Genomic DNA, 24,046 nt, shown 5'->3' on the forward strand with positions numbered 1-24,046 from the left:
TGAGTGTTGAGAAAAGAGTTAAAAGTTGTCTAAGCTAGAGCCAACATTACAGCATTTATTTTAAAACTGTCTTCTGGGTAAGACTAGCTGGGTGATTTGGTGTCTGGTATCCTCAACACAGATAGCATAACTGAAGTAACCTGTGGGGTTAATCTGAATAACAGTGTCTGGAATAACTGAGAGATGTCTCTAATGCATTCAGTCAATCAGATCACCAACACATAGGGGTATTAACTCACAATATATTTTAAAATAAACAGGAAATCTTCTTAATTGAGAGACTGCTATGTGTAAGTCACTGTGTTAGCTTCTGTGGAAAAGATAAATATTTCTTAAATTATTTCTTAAAATGTATTAGGCACCGTGATAAAAGCTTTACTTAGTTTAACCTTCACAACAACTCCAAGGGACAAGCACTAACTTTCCCTATTTTACAGATGAGGTCATGGAAACTAAAACACAGCACAGGAAAGATACTATCCCAGTTGGTTAGGTGCTAAAAGTCATACTCTGTGTGCTACCCTCAGGCTGCAGAGATTACAAAGTCATTTTCCCTGCCCTCAAGGAGTTTCCAGTCACACAGAGGAGATAAGATGTACTCAAGAAATTAAGCAATGATAAAACAGGATGGGAGGTGATAAAGGCATCCAAACTTTTAGAGAAGGGACTCTCGGATTAAAAAAAAAAAAGATCATTTGGAATTAGCGATCAACTGTCCTGTGCCTAAGACAATAGTAACTCTGACCCAAAAAAGGTGGAATTTCACTCATGAAAATGTCTGTTTATGTGTACTCTAATGTGAAATCCTTTTAAACTGAATATTCTGTTTTCTCCTTGATTCTACACAAGAGAAAAAAAAAGAACACTGCTGGGGTATGTATATGTGGTTCTGAGAATTCCAGATATGCAACAAGGACATGAATTTAATATAACACATATAGCACTGTAAGTATGGAAATTAATAAAATTTCAGAGCTATACTAGGAATTCATTCACCAACACATCTAGTATACAAGTAAATAAGTCCATTCAAAAAACTCACTCTGGACAAGGTCACCTAGGGAGGTACACCAAGCAGCCAAGACCTGCCAGCAAACACATCTTCTGAATTGCTATCCTCAAATGAAATGCATTACTACCACTTAATTACCATTTCAATTATACCCCTCACAAACAGAGTAGGTTTATGTGTGATTCACTTTAATTAGGTAATTTTACTTTCATTTCTTCAGTAATTGATTTGAATACAACAGAATTAATAATTGTCTCCTATCTGCATACACATTTCTTTTCAAACAAAAATTCTGAGTCTGTCTACCTGACAGCACTCAAACAGATGAAAAGCAGAAATATTCAGTAAGTGATCCAGATATGTTATGTTCCATGCAATGCTTTGGACTAATTTTTAAAATTATTGTTGATTAAAAGCAGACTAAAAGCATGTCCTTCCTAGAAGACTATTTGATATATGTTTGTGGGACCTGTTTCTTAGTTATTATGTAATTCAACTTTTTTCTCATATTCTTTTTATCTAACAATAAAATAGGAGCTATCATTCTGGCTAACTTACCATGAGCCAGTCACCGTTCTGGAAGCTTTACATATATTGTGTCTAATGCTTACCACTCCTCTGACAGAGAGCAATACCCCCTTTTTACAAATAAAGCTGAGATTCCAAGAGATGAAATATCTGTCTAGGGGCCGCACATTTGACATATATTAGGTCCCACTTCTTTATATACCACAGAGGGAAAGAAATAGGAAAACTTCCTCAATTCTGTAATTTTTAAAAACATGTTTATTGGCCAGGCACGGTGGCTCATGCCTGTGATCCCAGCACTTTGGGAGGCTGAGGTAGGCAGATTACTTGAGGTCAGAAGTTCAAGACTAGCCTGACCAACATGGTAAAACCCAGTCTCTACTAAAAATACAAAAATTTGCTAGGCATGGTGGCAGGTGCCTGTAATCTCAGCTACTCGGGAGGCGGAGGTTGCAACGGAGCCGAGATCGCACCACCGCACTCTAGCCTGGGCAACAAGATAGACTCTGTCTCGAAAAAAGAAATAAATTAATAAATGTTTACTATTTTCCAGTAATAAAATGCTAAGTACTATCAAAAAGAGTAGATTACTCTGACACTGGTTGCATAAATATTAAGCTCAAGTTTTGATCAGCACATTCTATGCTAGATGTCAAAGCATTTTGAAAAAAGTACCTTACAAATAAAATGGTATTCTTAATAGACTTAAAATTTGTTTTTTTAAGCAAGTTAAACATATACCCTGATCTTTTTATCATTATTATTTATGGGCTTAGTAAACCTTTTCTTCAACAATGATACACATGTAAAGTTTATCTCACAACTGATAAATTTTTACTACAGTATTAAAACAGATTAACTTAAAAAAATATATCTCAATGGGTAAAAGCCAACCTGAGCCTTCTAAATAACAGAGTATGATCTCAATAAAGTCTTCTGGAACCCTCAGTGCCTGTGTCTTAGACACTTCAAGAGGAAAATGGAAAAACCAGAGATCAGAGGACAAAAACTAGATGCAAAACCCCATCTCATCTGCTCAATATCAAGTTCCTTCTTCATTGCCACCTCCCAAGAGGGGGAAAAAAAGCAGAGAAAGTTCTTTCTGGCAGCCTTACAGTCTCCCTAACCCCCTTCCAATCTCCTTTCCCACTAAAGTAAATTAAAAGACAACTGAGGGGCAAGATCAAAGTTTACCACATCCGTGATAATTTAGGAATACGACCAGTTAGGATATCTCTCATACACACAGTATAGTACACAATCATTTTTGCAAAAGATAAAAGCAATAATTAGTCCAAGATGGCCACTGATAATAGCACTGGTTTATAACTAATATAACTTAATAACTAGGCACCACTAACTTTTATCCTGCTTTAATTGGCTAATTGTTCTAGAATCAATCCCTTAGGACCCAGTTCTTTTAACAAATCTACCCACATCTCCTACTCCCTGGCTTTCAAATATCTGAAGAAGTATGCTTCTTTCTACCGAATCTAAATGCTTATTCATTTAGCTTCTACCAGAAACCATTCTAATCTTATTGCCACATTTCTCATCGCTTAAGCAGGCAGCTTCCTTGATTCACTTATAAATTCTGATTTCTCTTTATTTATTTTTTTTGTGAAGAAAGAAAAAAGGGAGGTAAAGATGCTATTTTTCATTTACTCTATTGCTCTCTCCAGCGGATCTACTAACTCAAATGGAGTCTGTGGCTTGTCCTCCACTTCTGAATCTGTTATTTTTATTCTTTCTTTCTTCTTGCTCCAGCTTTCTTCTATGCTCTCTATACTTCACAACTCTGCTCTTCCTTTTATAGGCCTTAAGTTATTTTCACAGGTCCTACCTCCATTAGCAACATACCAGAGTTGTCTTGCTAAAAATAGTTTCTCTTTAATAGTTTTAATGAAAAAAATTAGCAACATTCGATGGAATTTTAAATTGATGAATATGAAAAAGAGACTAAGGCTCTTTTTTAAAAGTAAACTTGTTTGTTACATGCAAGATAGAACTGAAAATCTATGTTAACTCATTCTACTCAGATCTCTTTTGCCATCAGATGCCACAATGTCTCCTTAATATTGATATGTCATTTTAATATTTATATGTACATTATTTAGTGTATGACAGTTCATGCTATGAATGAATATTACTCATAAAACAATTCAGAGTATATAACATTATTTGGAAATTCCACTGTACACAACCTAGCCAAGTGTGGTGGCTCACACCTGTAAACTCAGCTACTCAGGAGGCTGAGGCGGGAGGATCACTTGAGGCCAGGAGTTCAAGACCAGCCTGGACAACACAGTGAGATAGTGAGGCCCTGACTCTAAAAAAAATTGTTAAAAATTAGCTGGGCATGGTGGCATGCACCTGTAGCCCCAGATACTTGAGAAGATTGCTTGAGCCCAGGAGTTCCAGGCTGCACTGAGCTATAATCGTGACACTGTACTCCAGCCTGAACAACAGAACAAGACCCCATCTCAGGAAAGGAAAAGGAAAGAAAAAGGAAAGGAAAGGAAAGGAAAGGAAAGGAAAGGAAAGGAAAGGAAAGGAAAGGAAGAAAGAGAGAGAGAAGAAAGGAAAAGAAAAGAGAAGAGAAGAGATGAAAAGAAAAGAATAGAATAGAATGCCGGGCGTGGTGGCTCACAAGCTCAGGAGTATGAGACCGCCTGACCAACACAGTGAAACCCCGTCTCTACTAAAAATACAAAAAAAAATTAGCCAGGCATGGTGGCGCACCTGCAATCCCGGCTACTCAGGAGGCTGAGGCAGGAGAATCGCTTGAACCCAGGAGGCGGAGGTTGCAGTGAGGCAGATCGTGCCACTGCACTCCAGCCTGGGCGACAGAGTGAGAGTCTGTTTCAAAAAAAAGAAGAAGAAAGAAAGAAACAAAGAGAACGAAAGAAAGAAAGAAAGAAAGAAAGAAAGAAAGAAAGAAAGAAAGAAAGAAAGAAAGGGAGAAAAAGAGAAAGAAAGAGAAAGAAAGAAAGAAAGAGAGAGAGAGAGAGAAAGAAAGAAAGAAAGAAAGAAAGAAAGAAAGAAAGAAAGAAAGAAAGAAAGAAAGAGCGAGCGAGCTGGGCGCAGTGGTGGCTTCCGCCAGTAATCCAGCACTTTGGGAGGCTGAGGCGGGTGGATAGCCCAAGGTCAAGAGTTTGAGACCAGCCTGACCAACTTAGTGAAACCCTGCCTACACTAAAAAATAAAAAAAATTAGCTGGACGTGGTGATGGACGCCTGTAATCCCAGCTACTCAGGAGACTGAGGCAGGAGAATTCCTTGCTTGAACCTGGGAGGGAGGGGTTGCAGTGAGCCAAGATCGCGCCACTGCACTCCAGCCTGGGTGACAGAACAGGACACTGTCTCAAAAAAAAAAAAAAAAAAAAAGAAAAAGAAAAGATAAAAGAAAGAATAAAAGAAAAAGAAAATACCTTATATTTTGACTAAATCTATAGTAAGATATTATTCAATAAATCTGAAGATATCATTTGTACATGAAAATGCCCGATTTCAGTATTTATCATTGATGACAGCTGATCATTTTTACAAGTCTATAATTTTACTGAAATTTCAAAGTTAAACGGATGTAATCAGAGCTACTATCAGTTTTCTGGCTCCATACTTTCTTTTAGAGGATGGTTGACTGAATTCATTGGTCTTTTCTTTAAATTACCCAAATAATATATGAATTTATTTTTTGTAAGAGACTTAAAAAATGTAGAACTATTTAGAATAAAATATAAAACACCCTGTTTACCCTCTGATATCCCAAAGTCAACTATATCAAGTTTTGACGTTTCCTTCTTATTATTCTTTGCTTTCACACATTCACATGCATACACATGCACACATATTCTTTTAAAAACATAAATGGCATTATCATATACATAGAGTTGTACGAAATCAATTGTCTAGTTAACTATAGCTTCTCTGGCTGAAAAAATATCTTTTCAAATTTGTTACAGGTATTGTACTCAAAATGTAACACCAACAAAAACTATTCAAATGTATCCCCAAAAAGTTATGCAAACAGCGTCACTATGATTATTTACATAAAAAATAATTTAATTTAAATTATGTTTTGTTGAGGTATGCGGGTGTTTCTTTTTGTTTGTTTTTATTTCCAAAAAAAATTAAATCTAAAACTATCATTAGGTCATTAATGTGTCATAATTCAGACAGATGGCAGTGTGTAAACTCATGCTTTGAGAACTTAAAAACAGCAGACTCACAGAAAAATCTCATATTTCTTTTTATAATTCTCAGTTATGTCCAGACACAATCTATTGCTGCTTTCAAGTAGTTTCCAAAAATGTAATAATGTAATAGAAGTCATTTTACATTTCCAAATACTACATTCGAGTCAGTGTTTTTAAGGCATAGGTCATTTTAAAGCAGTACACAGAAATGATTAGGTATCACCTATTTTTAGTACCTAAAAATTATTGAATAGCTCAATTTTCAAGCTTTAGATGATATTTGAGTGATCTGAGCAAGCATTTCTAATAGAAACAGACCTTTTACAATCAGGAATTAAACATACATCCTCAGCCCTAAAAATTATAGAAATGCCACTTTTCAGTCTAAAAAGTAACAGATGTATTGAAAATAAAGTCATCTACTTCAGACCATCTGAATAATAAGCATATTGGCATAAGTCTGATTAGAAGACCTATAAGATATTTCCATATGTAAATATTACTTGTTAAAATGTGTATTTTTAAACAAAACAAGGACATTTGTGAAAATGGCCATCAAAGAAAATGTTTTATATACTTGTAGAAGAAATTATGCCTCTTTAGAACTCAACCAGAAATTCTCACTGTTAATTCAACTGAAAACAGAGCAACGTAGTACCCTAGCCCTTCAAAATAAGATCAAGTCCTGCATGTTGAATGTCTTAGTAAGAAGTAGGTAGAGCTGACATAGACAAGTGTAAGGAGAACTACAGCTTCAATGATAATGAGAGCAATGACAAAAACGTCAAAAGTGTAGACACCCAGAATGTTAATTTATTAGAATGTGACTTCACACTGATTAATTATACACTCATCAAAATATCTGGAGTGCATAAGAAAAGCTAATTGAAGCATTCCATCTTGTACATGCTACTAAAAACAGTTTAAGTGACGGAGAACTGGCTTTAAAATTACAAGTATATGGAATTAAATCTGTAACCTTAAATGTGCTATATCAAGATATTAATAGTAGTAATGAAGATGATGATGGTGGTGTCATGGAAACATCGACATTAACATTCATGTGGATTCCACTGAACATGGTTGTATAGAATCAGCAAACATAAGAACTGTTTAGAAACTTAGAGATCAGCTTTTGGGACCAATTTGGAGATTACAAAATCTTTTTCAGAGTGAGACATTATAAAAATAACACATCCCCAAACAGAGAAAATCACAAGTAAATTAGGATTTTTGGATTATTTCAACAACTAAGAAATCAAGTTTCCAAATTTTTTCAAGTAGGTCAGAAGCATATTATTTAAACAGACATATGTAATACACTAATCTTAAGTAGTTCCTTCATTCAACAAATATTTACAGGGCTCCTACAATGCATACAATGCATATGCTAGGGATGAAGAGGTATGACCATTTTCCTCAAAGATTCACATCTGGAAAACCTGATTAATTTCTTTATAATCAATGTGTGGCCCCCAAATAAATCTATATGCTTTGAAAAGTTACTTAATTCACACTCAGTAATTAAGACAGCTTTCCTACCAACTAACATGAAATAAAACAGTTTGCTATGAAATCTCATTTGCTGCGGTCAGATCACTTCAATAATTTCATGAGACCGCTTTGGTGTTGTTTTCCTTCTGACCTATAAACTGGAAGTGCCTGTATATCACCAGCTAACTTAAGGATCTTTCTTAGGTGGTAGTGCTATTTTCCATCTTCATCTAAAATAGATATTAAGAACTCTTAAACTGCTGACCACATCACCTATCGAGATTTCTGTGAATGGAAGGTTGAATTTATGGCAGTTGAAGGAAGTATCCTTTATGGGCACTATAAGATTGTCTTCATAAAGTTAGGCTATAAAATCAACATTTTACAAATTAAAGCAGAAATATAAATCACACTAAAGAAAATGAATGGATCCCAGGCCAGAAAGAACTGGTCGTAACCTGATTGTATGTATTAATATAGGTTACAGACTGAATCTGGGGGATTTAGCCTAGGAAGCCAAGGGAAAAAAAAAATGACTCTCAGAAGTATTTTGGTTGAACATAGATCTAGGGAATCTAAATCCATGTCCATTAAAAGGAGAGGGAACTGGACAAAGGACTTCAACCATAATTATCCAAATAGCAATGCTATCTCTATTGTGATGCTAAATATATTAGGTTCTCTTAGTCTAATGCCATTAAACATTTGAATTATATAACTAACTCCCTTTATTCAGATTCCTTGCTCAGTAAATGACCTTTACTGATTACCCATATAGGTCAGTTCACAAGAACAAAATGATCTAGTCAAGCCAACTAGAGTGATCCAGCTCCTATGTTTGTTGGTTGGAGGTGTGTGTGTGTGTGCTTTATTTTTAATCAATATCTAAACATAAATTGGTATTCTGATTTTAAATATTATTTTCGTAAACTTGTTTAATGTCAGTCAACCTTGACATACAGATCCATTCTAAGTGTGCCACAAATCTAGTTTCAGAACTTGCAAGGATGAGTGCCAAATCCTGCATTACAAATAATTTTGTGGGGAAATGTTATCCTCTGAGAACCTATCTAAGTGGCTGGTTGCCCTTTTGTCTGTTTCACTGTACATCCTCAAATTTATACACATTTGAAAAACTCTTGGAGGTAAAAGGTGAGAAGCAGCTCATTAATCTATAATGGATATAAGTCACAGCACATCACACTCATTTACTTCTAAATGCAATAAGCAGTATTACGATCTCACACAAAATATCAATTCATTTGGATCCTTGAAGATAATATCCTTCTCTAGAAAACACCCCAAACCTATTTTTTGAGCCCCAGCACCAGCAATGCATCATATACAGTAAGTGCTTAATAAATGTTTGCTACATCAATGATCAAAAGATGAAAAATATCTCTCTAGGGAGTTCTGAATCTCCACATACAGGAAATCTCAGAAGAAGTGTTTCCAGCATTAACATTCATTTGGAATTCTATGGTGTCTTGGGTAGTCAGCGCTTACATTTTTAAGATGGAATTCTATAATAAATATTTTAGAATAAGTATGTTAATTAAGATGTTATCTATGCTATACTTTCCCATCTAGGTAACCTCATCCCAAGGGGTATGATATTATATTTTAAAAATATTAATTATATACAAAATCATTTTAAAATAATATATATTATATCTGCATATTTATCTCAAAGTCTTCAAAAAGGCTCTGATGAGGAGTATTAAATTCCTTAGCTATTAATGTGGCAGAACTGACCAGTGTTTAGCTAACAACCTGTAATAAGTATGTAATATTTTCAATAGCATATTTATTTATAAGGAAACAGGTTACAGAATAAAGACAGATCATTAGAATAGAGGCACTGGAGTATATGGCATACATTAATCTTATGATTTTTAAAAAAAACATAGAAGTTATGATATTAGATATACCACAAAATGTTGAAGAGCTTTTTGTTTAAAAATCAGTGAGTCAATCACATCAATTAATTCAACTTCTGAGACTAGTATAAAGGATTCCATTAAGCAAAGAGTTTATTAAAGCCTGTGCACATATAATTCAATATAGAATTTTGATTTAATGGGGCAATTGGGGAAATAAGGCCACTGATCAAATACTGACAATTACTTAGACATGAATGTTTTCAAAATATGGTATTAAACTACTGTTAAAGTAATACGGGCAGAAAAGTAACCAAACCATGGGCTAATATTAGTTTTCACTAATTAAGAAAATTCATACTTCAGTCTATATCCATGTGCCTAATTGCTATCCCCCTCCCAAATTGTACCCTAAAGGTGCTTCAAACCAGAATTGAACTAAGCTAAATCTTTTCCAGGAAACCTGTTCCAGTATTTGCTATCTTCACTGACAGAACCTACCACCATCTATCCAGTAATTCAGAGGTTGTCATCCTTGACTCTATTCTCTCCTTAATTCTACTACCCAAGTACTGTCTACTTTAAGATGCTAAATATTACCTAGATCCTTCTCCTTCCTTTTTATCCCACTACTGCTAGCTTGCATGACTTACTCAATCATTGAAGCAGCCTGTTAAAGATGCACCTGCCTAGAGACTGGTCCCCAACCACAATCTTTTTCCCCACATTGTAGTCAAATCGATCCATGTCAGTCAAAAGACTGAAGTCACCTACTTTGTTAAAACCACTGACTTCCATGAAAATAAAAGCCAAGTTTCCTCTCATACAAGATGTTCCATTAACCTGCCTTGATTAACTCTCCAAAGTTATTCCTGGCCTCAAATTCCTAGACTCCAACCTTATAGTCTAGAAATACCAATCTGCTTGTATTTCCCAGAATATTGCACGCTATTTCTCATCACCTCTTATTGTGGATACATTATTTACTGAAAAGGCCTTCCACTTACCCCCTAAATCCTATTCATTTAATAAGTCTCGACTCAAGCAGTCTCTCCCTCTAAAAAATCTTTCCAAACGAGCACCACCTCTCATCCCCCATAATAATCAAGACACTAAGCTTACTACAGTAAAATGCCCTATTTAATGTCTGTCTGTCCCACTAGAGTATGAGTTCCTGGAGGAAAAGGACTCTACACTCTTTATTCACCTTTGGATTCACCTTACAATACCTGGTACATATGAGGTGTCCCACAAATATTTATTGAATTGATCAACTAGAATTGAACAGCAAAATGTCAAATGCTTATAATTAATAATTGCATTTAAGCCTATTTCAAATTTAGAACATCGAAACTACTACCCCCGAAGTGCACAATCAACAATTAAACCAACAATTTTATTAGGTATCATCAAGTGAGAATTTATGGTACTACCAAAAGCATCAAATGAGGTTAGATTTTAGATGAGGACTCCCTAAGAATTGATTCTCTGTAGGAATAGGTTACTCTATTAAGAAAACTTTTTTCTTTTGTTATTTGTAATGATTGGTATATCTGGAACACCAATAATATGCAGTGATTTGCTTTACATATAATCAAAACCACAAAACTATACTCAGGAATGTCGAGCACCACCCCCCTCCCCAATTCTGACATACAGACAAACTCTATTTCTTTCTTAACCAAAATCTTCATAGATGCTTTAAATAACGGAGGGTTCCTGCTTCAATTTTTACCCTAAATTATCAGAAATCCCTATCTTTCTTCCCTGGACCTGTGCAATATACAGAAAAGAGCAAAAGACCCAGATTTCAAATAGATTTGGATTCGAAAACAAACCCTTTTTCTTATGAGTCATAGGTTCATAAAAAAGTAACTTGACTGCTCTGGGTAATAGCAGCAGTGATTATTTACTGAGTCTTAGCATGTGCCAGAAGTTGTGCTGAGCATTTTACATATATTGCCTTACTGAAATCTCACAACAGCCCATTGAGGTAGATATTGCTTATCCCCATTCTACGGATAAGGAAACTGGAGCTCAGAGATGTGAAGCGACATGGCCAAGGTCACAGAGCAAAGCAGGAATTCTAACCCAGGCCAGCATAATTGCAAAGCCCATATTTTTAACCACTCACAATCTACTGCTTCTGAGCCCCAGTTTTAAGTGTTATAAAATAGAGTACTTACATGCCTACCTCACAGAACTGATGTGGAGACAAAGTGAAATAATAAGCAAAGCATCTAGCATACTAAGTGCACTCAATAAAGGATGCCCCTCTACCTTCTCTCGCTCCAGTGGTGATTATAACATTTATAATAAAGGAAACCATCCCTAAATATTCCTTCCCTATGTCAAAACAGAGGTACATTGGGTCTCAATTAATTCACAAAAGGAAAATACTAACAGGTCAATAAATACATTTAACATAAACAGATAAGAAGGAAAAAAAGTAAAGAAAAACAATATATTCTACCTCATTTTAGGACTAGAACTCTGCTATTGATATTTCCAAATATGATAAAAATATGTAAATATTCAAAATATATCAATATATCAAAAGTTAGGAGAGATGAGCACGGAACCCAGAGATGAAAATTCATTACGGCTTACAGGAAGACTCTCAATAGAACACAATCAATGATGTTACCTTTTTTTAAAAAAGTACTTCTAGTGGGAAAGACAGATTTTGAACAAAGATAGAGATGATAAGGATAACCTTTCTGCCATAAGCTGTTTTGTTTTTTGAAAACGGACTTTAATTCTCAATACTAAGCAGCCTAAAAAGATAGGGAGTTGGGAGTGGAATGAGGTGCAAAGAAAAAATTACAGCACTTTTGCTGTTAATTACCAACAAATCTATACCTCCTTTACTTTCCTTTTTTTTCCCTTTTTTTCTCTTTTGGTACATAGTTATGACATTTATCTCTGATAGCTGTAAAGAAATTAAATCAGAACTATTTTTATTTAATTCCCTAATAAATAAGAACCAAATGTAAAGTACATTGGGTATATACACAAACCTAAGTACGGTGACTTAAAACAGAAGATTTTATATCAAGCCCATCTGGTGTTATATTAGGGTGTGTCCTACAGAAATCCAAGCAAGGGTGACTGCCAAACTAAGCTACAGAAGACAACTCAGAAAGCTGGTAAGTCCCATAATATAGGCTCTATTTCAAAAAGTGCATTAGAACACCCACCTGAAAAGATTATCTGATATCACTCCACCCTCATAGTAACTCTCCTATTTCTGAAATATTGTTTTTGTCACAAAAATATGGGCCAGTATTGGACATGGCAGACACCCTGAGAAGGTGACATTGTAGAGATAGCAGTTATCTAACTAACCCACAAGGTATTATCACAATTTTATGTCCCAATCCTGATAACTTCATCTTTCTGCTAAGTTCTCTAAGAGGTAAATTAATTTCCTCAAGCCTCAATTTCCACATATGAAAAATAGAAATCATAATATACTTCTGCTTCACTAGGTACTAAAAATGGAAACTAGCTAAGAAAAAAATTAATGTGAAGCACTCTGAAAAGAATAAACTAGATTCCCTGACCTGATTATTGGTCAGAGCCTTGTAAAACTAGACTTACTACTTCTTCTGATTCCATACATGCCACCTGGCCATCAGACTGATAAATAGCATTGACTGTACAGTTGATCCACTTAAGAGCTTTAAAGTAATAGAAACAAATTTTGCATCATGATGTATTTTCATACCCATTTAAGTAACTACCTGCAAAGTAAGTTTATACATAAAGATTATAAAAAATAGATAAGAAAAATAAAATTAATTTAAAAATTTTGAACTTTAAACAGTTTTCAAAATAGTCACCTGCCAGTATAGAACAGTCTGAAACCAATACTGAACAACTATGCAAGAATTCTAAATGAGCTAACCAAGAAACAGAAGGAATCACAAAGTAAGTTTCATCTGATGGGCCAAAATACAATATGGATTATTTTTATATTGTTCTGTCTGAGATGTCTGTCTCAGATTCTTAACTCCCAGATACTATTTTTAAAAATCACTTAACACTGTTTATTTCCAATAGCCATCAAGGCATATACTGTCATCCCTGACACCGAAGATTGTTAGCAGACTCAATATGTACACTAATGATCTCAGGCAAGAATGCCTATCTTCTTATCAAAAAGATCCTTATTCCAGAAGAAAAAGTTTAAAGTTCTCTAAGAAAATTCATTTGAAACCATAGGAAGTAGTCATTATAAAATGTTAGGATCACTAATACTTCTTCTTCTTAAGTTTATCTTACATGCTAAATTTTAAAACCAAAAACTGTCAGGCATTGTAACATTTTTAGTTCTCTCCCTCCCAAGTCGCCAGTGCTCTATTCTAGCATTGTCAAATAATGATAGCTGCTGTCATTATTTTTATACAATAGCTGGCAGCAAGTTGCACAGAAACCCCTCATCTTAGAAGAGTTACCAAATAGCTTAAACAAATGCTGGGACCTTAGAGTAATACTAACCACCTTCCTAAAGCCAAAATAAGTGAGCTCTCATGCCTTATTGATACTTTTCTGGCCAAAATGTTAGCAGTTTTATTTAAAAAAAAAAAAAAAGATTTTACTTATTTTATTTTTTTTAACTATTTAAAAATAACTTTTTTCCTCCTTACACATATATTCCCATCCTCTCCTTCCTGCTACTAGAAACTGTCTTAAAGGTTTTCACATTTACTTTTAGCTTTAACACTTTCAATCAAAATTGCAATTCTGTTTTTGGAAGCAGGCACCCTCCAGGAAGTATATTTGAAGATATTAAAAAATGCAGAAAATAAATAAGTTCTTTTCATTTAACAAAGTCAACAATGCATGTAAAGGGATTTAGGGAAACCCGTGATCTCAGACACAAGTGATTTGACAGGCCAGATGCACACAAAAATTATCCCAAGTCACAGAAAAACATCAGAGTGACCAATTCTAGGTCTCTTGTTCTAATTAATAGACAAGAGTTCCTCTCTATCACTACTTGCTTTGGCAATCTAAAATGCTGATATTCTCCTAGATCTAACAGAGAGGAAAAATGGGTATCTTCTCCATCTAACACCTAAGTGGGTAACCTAGATACTGTAAATAGAGGCTACATAAAGGATGCAAGAGACAGCTCTGAAGTGAGAGCCAAAATATTTAACCTGCAACTCTTTGGAAAAGAACCTGAAAACACGTGCATCTTAGCCAAAACCTGTACTAGCATGGAATTGCCACAGGCTAGTAAGTTAAAAAACTCTCTACCAAACGTAAGTTTACTGTTGTTGGGTGAGAAAAGCTCAAATGTCAAAAGCACAGTTCTTATTTGTTCAAATTGATCATTACTACACTCTGCACTGTTTATTTAAAAAGATGAGTGAACTGCCTTTCTGAAGCAAGTACTTGCAAAACCAGAATCAAATTCAGAAATAAAGCAGCCAATTAACCACTTGACAAGCATTTTCCTGTGGTTGTGTCTAGGGGATGACAGTCAAGTCTCTGATTAACAGTTACTCCCTACCCTATACATGCAATGTTTCTAAAGCCAATAGCTAACTAATAGAAACTATATATTACCTCTTTTTACTCTTTAGGAAATTGTGTAAGTTATCTGAGAAATAAAAACATTACACCAAATAACTAGTATATAGAAATGTAAAAATTCTATTGCCTAAATTGTAGTCATAGTATATTTTTTATCAAATCAACTAGCAAAAAAAATGAATGCAAAAGATTCATTATGAGATTAGTATGATAATTTAGTATATATTCACTCGCTAACTTTACTAGTTTTTTCTTTCTAAATGATAAAGGAATTGTAAGAACTGCTTCTAGAATTAAATTTTCTTAGGAAGTGCTCATTACCTAAAAGAACTACAACTTTTAAATAAATAAAGCAAATTCAAACTCAATCATAATTTCAAGTCAATAGCTAAAATTACTTAAAGTTAATAAATTGCAAAATGTATTCAATAGTATTCTATATAAATTGCTTATAATTCAGTAGTCTTTACTAATTACTAAGCTTGTAGTTTTTATAATTACTTAAAGTTAATATATTGCAAAATGTATTCAATAGTATTCTATATAAATTGCTTATAATTCAGTAGTCTTTACTAATTACTAAGCTTGTAGTTTTATAATAACTTAAAGTTTCGAGAGCTGTTAGAAGTAAAAAGAAAAAGTTGCTCTCTCTGGATAGTCAGAGTACATTTATGAATATGCTCATTATTAAGTAGATGATTCACTTTTCTCAGTTATTAAATCTTCAGGGGGGAAAAAAGGAAAGAAACTTCCTGCCTTTCCTTCACATATTGCCAAAACAGAAAACTTGTAAATTTAATTATATTTACATGCAAGTCCAATGTCCTTTCTATAACATATAAGAATAAAATATAAATCGAAAGTATAAACAAAACAAGATTTCAAATTACTTTTGAGTAAGAGTAATAAAGCACTTGCACTTGATAACTAAACTGATAAAACACTGTAATTAAGAAAAAAGCAACCATATTCTTAATAAAGGAAAGTATTTTGTCTTCTGTCACTGACAGCATGTAAGTTGCTTCTTATTACACAAAAACAATGTATATTACATCAGTAAATGACCCTTTATCAAAAATAGTAGCCAAAACTGTCTTTTCCTACAAATTCAAAACATCTTTCCAAATTTTATCAGTTCTTCTCTGACAAAAGCCTTTCAACTTTGTTACAGAAATGGATATAAATGAGTTCTATAAATTTTCAATTACACTTCACTTCCAATGCTTTGGAGAAGAAACTTACACATTTTTTAAAAGCAAGTAACACTAATTTTATCACTGACAGTTTAGCTTTCTACCAAGGCAATATAAAATTATTTCATTTTTTAACTGTGAAGAGTCCTTTGGAAGTGACGTTTCCACATTTTTTACCCAACAACAACAAAAAATCCAGTCATAAACCTGGCAAGTCAAAACAATAACCAGCAAATTCTAACCTTTCTTACCTGATACAGGTAAGCACCAGCTCCCAAATGCCACCTTGGGATAGTTCAGACTAGTAAGCAGGCTCATGTTTTATAATACTAGAATGAACAGGAATAAATCTGTGTTGTTCTTTCTTTAGCAAAATCTATAACAGTAGCTATACCACAATGTGAGAGGACCGCACAGACCTAACAAATTAAAGTCTGTTGCTGGAGAAATACAAAAAAAAAAAAAAAAAAAAAATCATAAAATGAAGACTTACTGCTTGTCATGTGACTTGGTGAGGCATGCTGTCCATTGGGTGTGCTTGAGGTGAGGTCAATTGCCATATTGGAGTGCTCCCTTTCGGGTGAAAGCTCATTGTCACCTGCTTTCAGAAAATATAATCTTTTGGTTTCTATTCATTGTCACATAAGATGTAATTACTAACTTTGCTTTATACACGCAATGGCATGCATAGCCTTCAAACTGTAAGGTAATACATTTTTCCCTTAAAAGAAACTATAAGGAAATATCATTTAGAAATACACAGTTGAATGAAATGATGAGAAGCCATAATCAACCCAAAATAAAAAAAATTAATACAACTTTATTATCTCAATACATAAGTTGTTGATTTCTAAAGTATCTTTCAGTTGAAAGAAATAACTTTTCTTTTAGCATCTAATTTAATTGTTAAGCACACAGAATTTATAATGAGCATTTTCCAAAATGCTGGCTATCAGAGAGAGGATGGAAAAGACAGGTAGCTAAAGAAATGTCTCAAGTTAGGAAAGCTAATTCTCTTTCACATAGTATGTCTGAAAAATTAGGTTACAGAGAAGTAAATATTTAGTACACACCATATTAATAGACATATATGAAACCTGGCCTATTCTCAACTTACAACAAAGTAAATTATAAAAAGTAGGAAAGTGTTGATCTGCTAGCTACTATTGATTTAAGTATACTACTTAACTTAGTATATTTCTATATTTCCTTCTTATTTCACTTCAGTGCTGTCATTTTTTCAAACTCATTCAAAGGTGAAATTGTGAACAGGGAGAAAAAAGTACAGCATTCTCAATAAAGTTTCATAATCCAGGAATTAAAACACAGGTAATACAAAGGCAACCTTATTACCAATAACAAATTAATGAAAACTAATACTTACACGTTATATAGCCATCAATAGCCTCTGTTTCCATAGTCAAAGTGCAATGCTGCAAAACAAAAGATTATACCCTTAATACAATGATTCCTTTCAGTATCTGCCATGAAATTCTTAACTTATTTGAAGCTCCAAGCAGTTAGTCCATGTTGCTGCTGCCACCTGTGCCCAGAAACATACACAGTGTACTGTATGTGCTCATTTGCAAGTCACTGAACTCTTTCTGCAAATGATCTGATTCCTGCTGGAGATAGGATAGGAAAGATAAGTGTGCTGTGAGATGGGCTAGAGCAAAAAAGGAATGACTCTCTTAATCAAAATTTATTGGGTTTAAAGAAAAAATAGGGGGTACACCTCAAATGTGTCAGCTTTAACTGGGATTTAAGTGTTTTACCATTCACTACTTCCCACAATCACACTGCAGTTTGAGGACTTCCCCAGTATACAGATAGCTCTATTCACAATTGTTGCAAGTTGGTTCATCATGTTCTAATAGGGAGGGGGAGGACAAACAAACATAAGAAAACAAAACAAAACAAAAAACTTAGTGCCCAACGGTGTCTTGAAGATTTTTACAGCAGTTGGCCAACTCCCTGACTTATATTGACATTTTAGCCTACCCCAAGTTCTGTGTAAGCACCTGTTCAATGTAACCTTAATTTCCTGCCAGACCATGCTTGGATACAAATGCCAAGCCTACTTAATACAGTCTGATTTTGAGAATTTCATAAACTTTGGTTGTGGTAGAGAGAATCATTAAAAAAAAAAAAAAACTTTGGGCAATTATTCTCATGCACAAATGCCACAAAACAGAACATAATTCTCAGAAACAAAAGTAAACTGTATGAGATGACACCCCCTAGCTTTGATTCACATAATGAAAAGATCGATAATCTAACTATTCTGTGGGGAAAAAAGTTTAAGAATTGACAAGTCCTGAGAAGATTTTTACTTTTTTTTCCCCCGTTTGGCCTTGGTCCTTTTTGCCTTTAGTTTCAAAACTCTCACTGCACCAGCAGCTAAATTATTCACAATGAGCCATTTCTGTATTGATCGCCAAGTATATTTAGCCCTGGCTCCTGGAATTTCTCCATTACTTACTGGAAAACAGGCAGCTTCACTTCTTGTCTCCAAAACCACTTCCCTTCTCCCTCCCCTCCCCTTCTTCACCACCACCCTCCCTTACCACCCCCCCCCCCAAAAAAAAACTTTTCTTTATTTCATTATGGAATAATCAGATCAAATTCCCGACTCAGTCACTACATAGCACTTAAATTTCAACCTGCTGTACTGTTATCACATTCTTCTAAATTATGATTATATAAGGCTTTAAAGAAAGAGATCCGTAAAGTTTAAAAGAGGAGCAGTTTCTTCGGATATTTTAGAAATTAGCTTATCTCTTTAAAAATGTACACATTTAACACACACATATTAAAAAGAAAGAAACGTCAGGGAGAAGCGAAAGAAGGCTGCCCCATCAATGAAATGGTTATTAACCCTCAGAGAAGGAAAGAAAGAAAAAGGAGAAAGAGAACGAAATGTACATACAAAAGAAATTGTCCTTTGATTAAAAAAGATTCATCACCATTTCCAGCTCTGTCGGGAGATCTCAGCTTCTTCTAACCCCTCAAAGAGGAGGTGACAATGTCGGGCTGAAGATAAACGGAGGGAGAAGGAAAGAAGTTTTTTGTGTTTCCCCCTTCTCTCTTTCCCTCCCTTGCCCCCTCCAAGCCAAGCCCCCTGCAGAGTTCAAGGGGAGGAGGAAGGAAAAGCACTTTACAGGTGGGTCATTCCAAGCCCAAATCCAGCAAACAGATCGGCTGATAAACAAAACCAAGAAATGAGAGAGAAGGAACACCCCCCTTCTCCTTCTCCTCCTCCTCCTCCTCCTCCTCCTCCTCCTCCTCCTCCTCCTCCTCCTTCCACCCCTCCCCCTCGTCCCTTTGGGATGGTCTAGTAGGAAAAGTCACTCAGGAATGGCACCACGTACTTTCAGGAAAGAGGGAAAAAAAAGAGAGAGAGAGAGAGGTCAGTCAGTGCTATAGCAATGCGATTAACAAGAGAAAAAACTTGATCCACCGGTTCCTTAAGAATCGACCAAAAGCTAAGACAAGAAAACTGAAAGAAAAGGAGGAGGGGGGGGCGGGTAGAGGGGAGGGACAGTCAGGCAGAACCCAGCTAGGAACCTAGGCCAACTTCACAGGACTGTTTTTGGCCCTTGGCAAAAAAGAAAAAAAATTAAATCTTAATTCCATCTCTTTCGCCCGTACTAGAACCTGTCAAAGTGATTTAACTGCTGCCTTTTTACATGTGTCATGCCAGGGTTTTTTTTTTTTCTTTTTTAATTCCAACAGGATCTGGATATTACCTTCTATCTAGACAGCTGCAATTTATTCCAGCCTACCCAATCTTTCTTCTTGGAATTCAAGTTAAAACAAAGCAAAACAAGTCCAAATTCATGACAGCTATAGAGATGAGAACTGATTAATCGATTAACATCCCAGAAACAGATTACAAGGAGGGGACGATAAATTAAGGCAGAGGACATCATCTTCAACCCGATTCCCTGAGCGTCCTTTACAAAAATCATTACCCTAATCAGAACCACAATCCATCCCTCCCAGAGAAAAATACCTATATTATTATTATTATTACTGGTTAACAGCAACAAGTCATTTGATCACATCACAGTGCAAAACGAGATGCTATATAATTACACTTAACTTTGAAAACACTCCCCCCTTTGCAAATCATACACATATTTATATATAATCTATGAATCAGAAGACAAAACAAGAGCTGTTCTTCACCACGCAAAAGCCAAGCGGAGATTTACCTCAGCAGTGCATGCAGTAAAATAATCCCATCACCCTTTTGTTTGTGTTTACTGTAAATGTGTCCTCTGTCTTTCTTTCTTTCCTGTGCCTAACGTGTGTTTGTGCACTGCAGTTGGTGGTGGAAACTAAGGCAGTGGATCTGTAGCTAAGGGTAATCCTGTTTTTACTTCCTCCATCTTCAGCGAGGAGCAGGGTTAGCCCGGGACAGCTGGTCAAACCCCGAGAAACCGATCCGGTGGAGCCCGAGCACATCTCCCCCGCCGGCCGGGCTCGCGCAGACGCCCGCGGGCGGAGGGCGGGCTGGCGGCGGCGGCGGCGGCGGCGGCGGGCGGCGGGCAGCGGAGCCCCGGGCGCGGGCGGGCGGATGTGCGTGCGCGCGCGTGCGTGTGTGCGGAGCCCGAGCGCCTGTGCGTGTGTGTATGAGAGCGCGTGTGCGCGCGCGCGCGCGGGTTGGCGGGCGCGTGTGCGCGTGTCTGCGCGCTCAGCCGCTCGGCGCGCTCGGCAATCGATTACAGGACAAGTGCTGCCCCGGAGGCTCCGCGACGCGCGCACTCCCTGGCGCCCACCCGCGCGCCCGGCCGTGTCGCCCCCAGCCCGTTGGTCCCCGGACTGCGGACCCCGCCCCCGACAGGGGCCAGGTAACCCGCTTCCGAGTGTGCCACGGCGACCCCCATTCCCCCACCCCGTGTCATAATAAGTCTCACGTTTTCTGCCGGCTGGAGGCTTGGAGCGGTGAGGTGACGTTCATTTCGGCCGCGTGAAGTTTTCTTTCAAACTGGGATTGGTGGGGAGGCCGGGGGAAGGGAGCGGGGCGGCGATCTTGGCGCCCTGCGCGGAGTCCGGGAGCCGCGTCCCGGCCGAGTAGGGGAGTGTGCGTGGAGCCTCCCACCTACTGGTCTCCGCCGGCAACTCTGCGGCCGCGTTTCGGAAAGCGCACCGCATTGACCGGGACATGAAGCGGGATAAGAGGGGTCCTGGGGAATAGACTAAGAAAGACATTCATGTCTGAGATGCTCAACTATTACTCTTTTGAAAGTGCTTTAGCAGTGCAAGTTTAAAATTAAAGTGTTGATTTGCTTTTTCTCCCCTGGGGCATGTGCCACGTCCCCCAAAGTCAAAGGAACGGATGAGAGTCCAAAAAGTTGCTACCCTTGAAGTGTTACCTATCACTATCAATCACAGCTTGTTTATTTGGAAAGAACTTAAGTGAACCGTCAAGAGAAAAACAAATGCATATTCTTTCTACAAATAGTAGCATTTAGTATCTTTCCTGACCACATTTGCAAAAAGAGGGAATAGAGACTTCTATAATTAAAGGGAAAAGGAAAATGAAAGGAGCTGAAAATAGTGAACTGTGTAGTCTGGGTGGCTGAAATTTGAAAACACATGAAATTATCAGGACTGCCAAACGGTGTTTCTGAGAAACCTTATCACAGATTGTGAAGAAAATCAATGCTAGAAGAGTCGCAACAGGCACCGTACTCTTACTCCTTTGAAGAATCCCAGAAATAGTTGTTGAGGTTTTCTTTCTGCTGAGAAAAAAACGATATATTGAAAATTAAATCATCAACAGTACCTTAAGCACCACTCTATAGGTAATTTTGGATAGTGTCTTTTCTTTACATTTTGATATAGGGAAGGAATTAATTCACATCGACACAAACTAAATAATAGATACCATATAACTTGTGTGATACTGTAGCTTTTATAATGAATTACTGCTTGAAAGTTTTTTTCCCATACGGTGTATTATTAAACAATTGTAACGATAGTCTCTTTTTGTTTAACTATAGAAAATGGTAGATGGTGTGATACAGCAAACAAGATTAACAAATTTTCATTGGAGAGAAATTATTTGGACTCAGGCTTGCAATAATATTATGATGATTTTAAGAAAAATTGCAGTTCCTGTGAGTTATATATTGGTAAGGCAGATTTTTAAACAGTTGCCAGTTATCTAAGTAAAATTAGTTTTCCTAAAGTCGTATTTGGGAAAGTCTTAGTAGAGAACCAGTAAGTCGCTCTATCATCCCAACAGAGAGCAAATATTTTAGTCTTAAATTACCTCAAAAAATCTGTATGTCGTTTATAATATGTAAATGCCCAATATATAAAGGATAACATAAGTTCTCTAAATTGTCACAAGTCCTTCCTAAAAACTGAACCTAAGTGTTTAGGTATCTGTACAGTTATAGAGATCCTTGAAAATATGAAATAAAGATAATCGAAATTAAGATGAAATGTCTGATAGTTTACACAATGTAATTATTTGGTAGAAGAGGATCCATTGTGAAATCTTAAAGATACATCCTCAAGTTCCCCAAAGTTACCAAGTTGATGTAGTCCTTGCCCCTGGTTTATTGAAGCTTAATTTAGCTTCCTTGAAGCCTGTCCTTTTCAAGAGTTAACTTTCATTGGCTGCCTAGTCACCAGAGGCACACTTTCTCCCTCTAGTGGCTAAGGCTTCAGACACTACATTCTGTCACCCTGCCTCCCCCTGAATGGATCCCAGATTTTAGAATAACAAAGATCTCATGACCACCTGGGAGAATTGGACCATCTTGGCAAATGTTTCCCTCTTTTTAACATCCTACATTCCTTTCTTATTTGCAGGTTATGGTGTATCTAACTCATCCAGAGAAATCAAGATTATGTTTTCATACCAAGATTGGGTTTTATTTCATGCCTGTGGAGTCTATAGTCCTAAGATTCACAATGCAATCCACTTATGGGAAAGAACCCTTGCATAAACTGTAATTCACTTTGTTCAGAATTTCTCTGGGTAGTTTTGTTTGTTTGTTTGTTCGTTTTTGTTTTGTTTTTGTTGAGACTGAGTCTCATTCTGTCACCCAGGCTGGAGTGCAGTGGAGCAATCTCGGCTCACTACAACCTCCGCTTCCTGGGTTCATGCGATTCTCCTGCCTCAGCCTTCCGAGTAGCTGGGATCACAGGCGCCCGCCACCACATCTGGCTAATTTTTGTATTTTTAGTAGAGACAGGGTTTCACCATGTCGGCCAGGCTGGTCTCGAACTCCTGACCTCAGGTGATCTCCCAGGGTGCTGGGCCTCCCAAAGTGCTGGGATTACAGGTGTGAGCAATTGCACCTGACCTCTCTGGGTAGTATTTTGATAGTTAGAGGGTGCATTTATTTCTGTCCTTTGCCAAAGATATAGACTGTACACATTTTTTTAAGGTACATATATAACTATACTGTACATTAAAATATACCACTAGGGAAGTGGAGTACCATGTTCTTTGGCCACTGTATCCAGTTGGAGAGTTAAGTTTTTACTTTAGGGAAGAAGTGGCAGGGTGGGGAGGAAACAGACTCCTCTACCCTTACCATTTTTCACGTAGCTGGTTCTTTTTCATCCTTTCTGTGCCATCCTACCCAAACATTTTCCTGCACCAACTCCTATCATAGCACCTTGAATATTTCCTTCATAACATACTTTGTAAATATTTTATTAATGTGTTGAGTTTTAAAATAAAATCTGTCTTTGCCACTAGGATATGATCTTTTTAAGGCCAGGGATTATGTCCTGTTAATCATTGTTTTCTCAGAAGTAGCATAGTATTTGGTACAAGTTGGTACTCAATAAACATTTATTAAATTAATGAATATGTAGGAAATTATATACTCAGCTCCTTTCATGTATTAAATTCTTTTCAAAGGACAAAAAGGGTCAGATTTCAAAGATACGTGCTGATTTCATAAAGAATTTGGTCAGATCTTGGCTCGTAAGTCATATTACAAATATCCTTAACAGGTCAGCTCTGGCTTACAAGCCACACAAAGGATCTGAACCTCTTGGTAGATAACAGTTATATTTACAAAATGTATATAATATAAAATGTTATATAAATAAAAAAATTATATGTAAATATATATTTTTAACATTTATATGTTAATTTTGCAAATATAAATATGAAAAGTGGCTAACGTTGTATATAAAATGCAATTTGGAATAAAAT

The 24,046-nt window shown here is 36.3% G+C and overlaps 1 protein-coding gene across 5 annotated transcripts in view; it reads right to left on the bottom strand.

Annotated features, from left to right (window-relative positions):
• IKZF2 (IKAROS family zinc finger 2) overlaps positions 1 to 21,102 on the bottom strand; it is a 154,229-nt gene extending 133,127 nt beyond the window's left edge. The window contains exons 1-4 of one of the 5 annotated variants that reach the window (XM_003254034.2): positions 20,070 to 20,269; positions 18,782 to 18,885; positions 17,237 to 17,285; positions 16,346 to 16,450 (exon numbers count right to left, since the gene is read on the bottom strand). In XM_003254034.2, the coding sequence (XP_003254082.1) occupies positions 16,346 to 16,450; positions 17,237 to 17,270 (139 nt within the window). In that variant the 5' untranslated portion in view covers positions 17,271 to 17,285; positions 18,782 to 18,885; positions 20,070 to 20,269. Of the gene's footprint in view, positions 1 to 16,345; positions 16,451 to 17,236; positions 17,286 to 18,781; positions 19,076 to 20,069; positions 20,270 to 20,774 lie in introns of those variants that run through there. The other 4 variants (XM_030803546.1, XM_030803544.1, XM_030803545.1 and 1 more) reach the window with 4 other exon arrangements.
• Positions 21,103 to 24,046: the final 2,944 nt, after the last annotated feature.

The sequence above is a fragment of the Nomascus leucogenys genome, chromosome 22a, assembly GCF_006542625.1.
Source record: "Nomascus leucogenys isolate Asia chromosome 22a, Asia_NLE_v1, whole genome shotgun sequence".
In the NCBI taxonomy this organism is placed as follows: Eukaryota; Metazoa; Chordata; class Mammalia; order Primates; family Hylobatidae; genus Nomascus; species Nomascus leucogenys.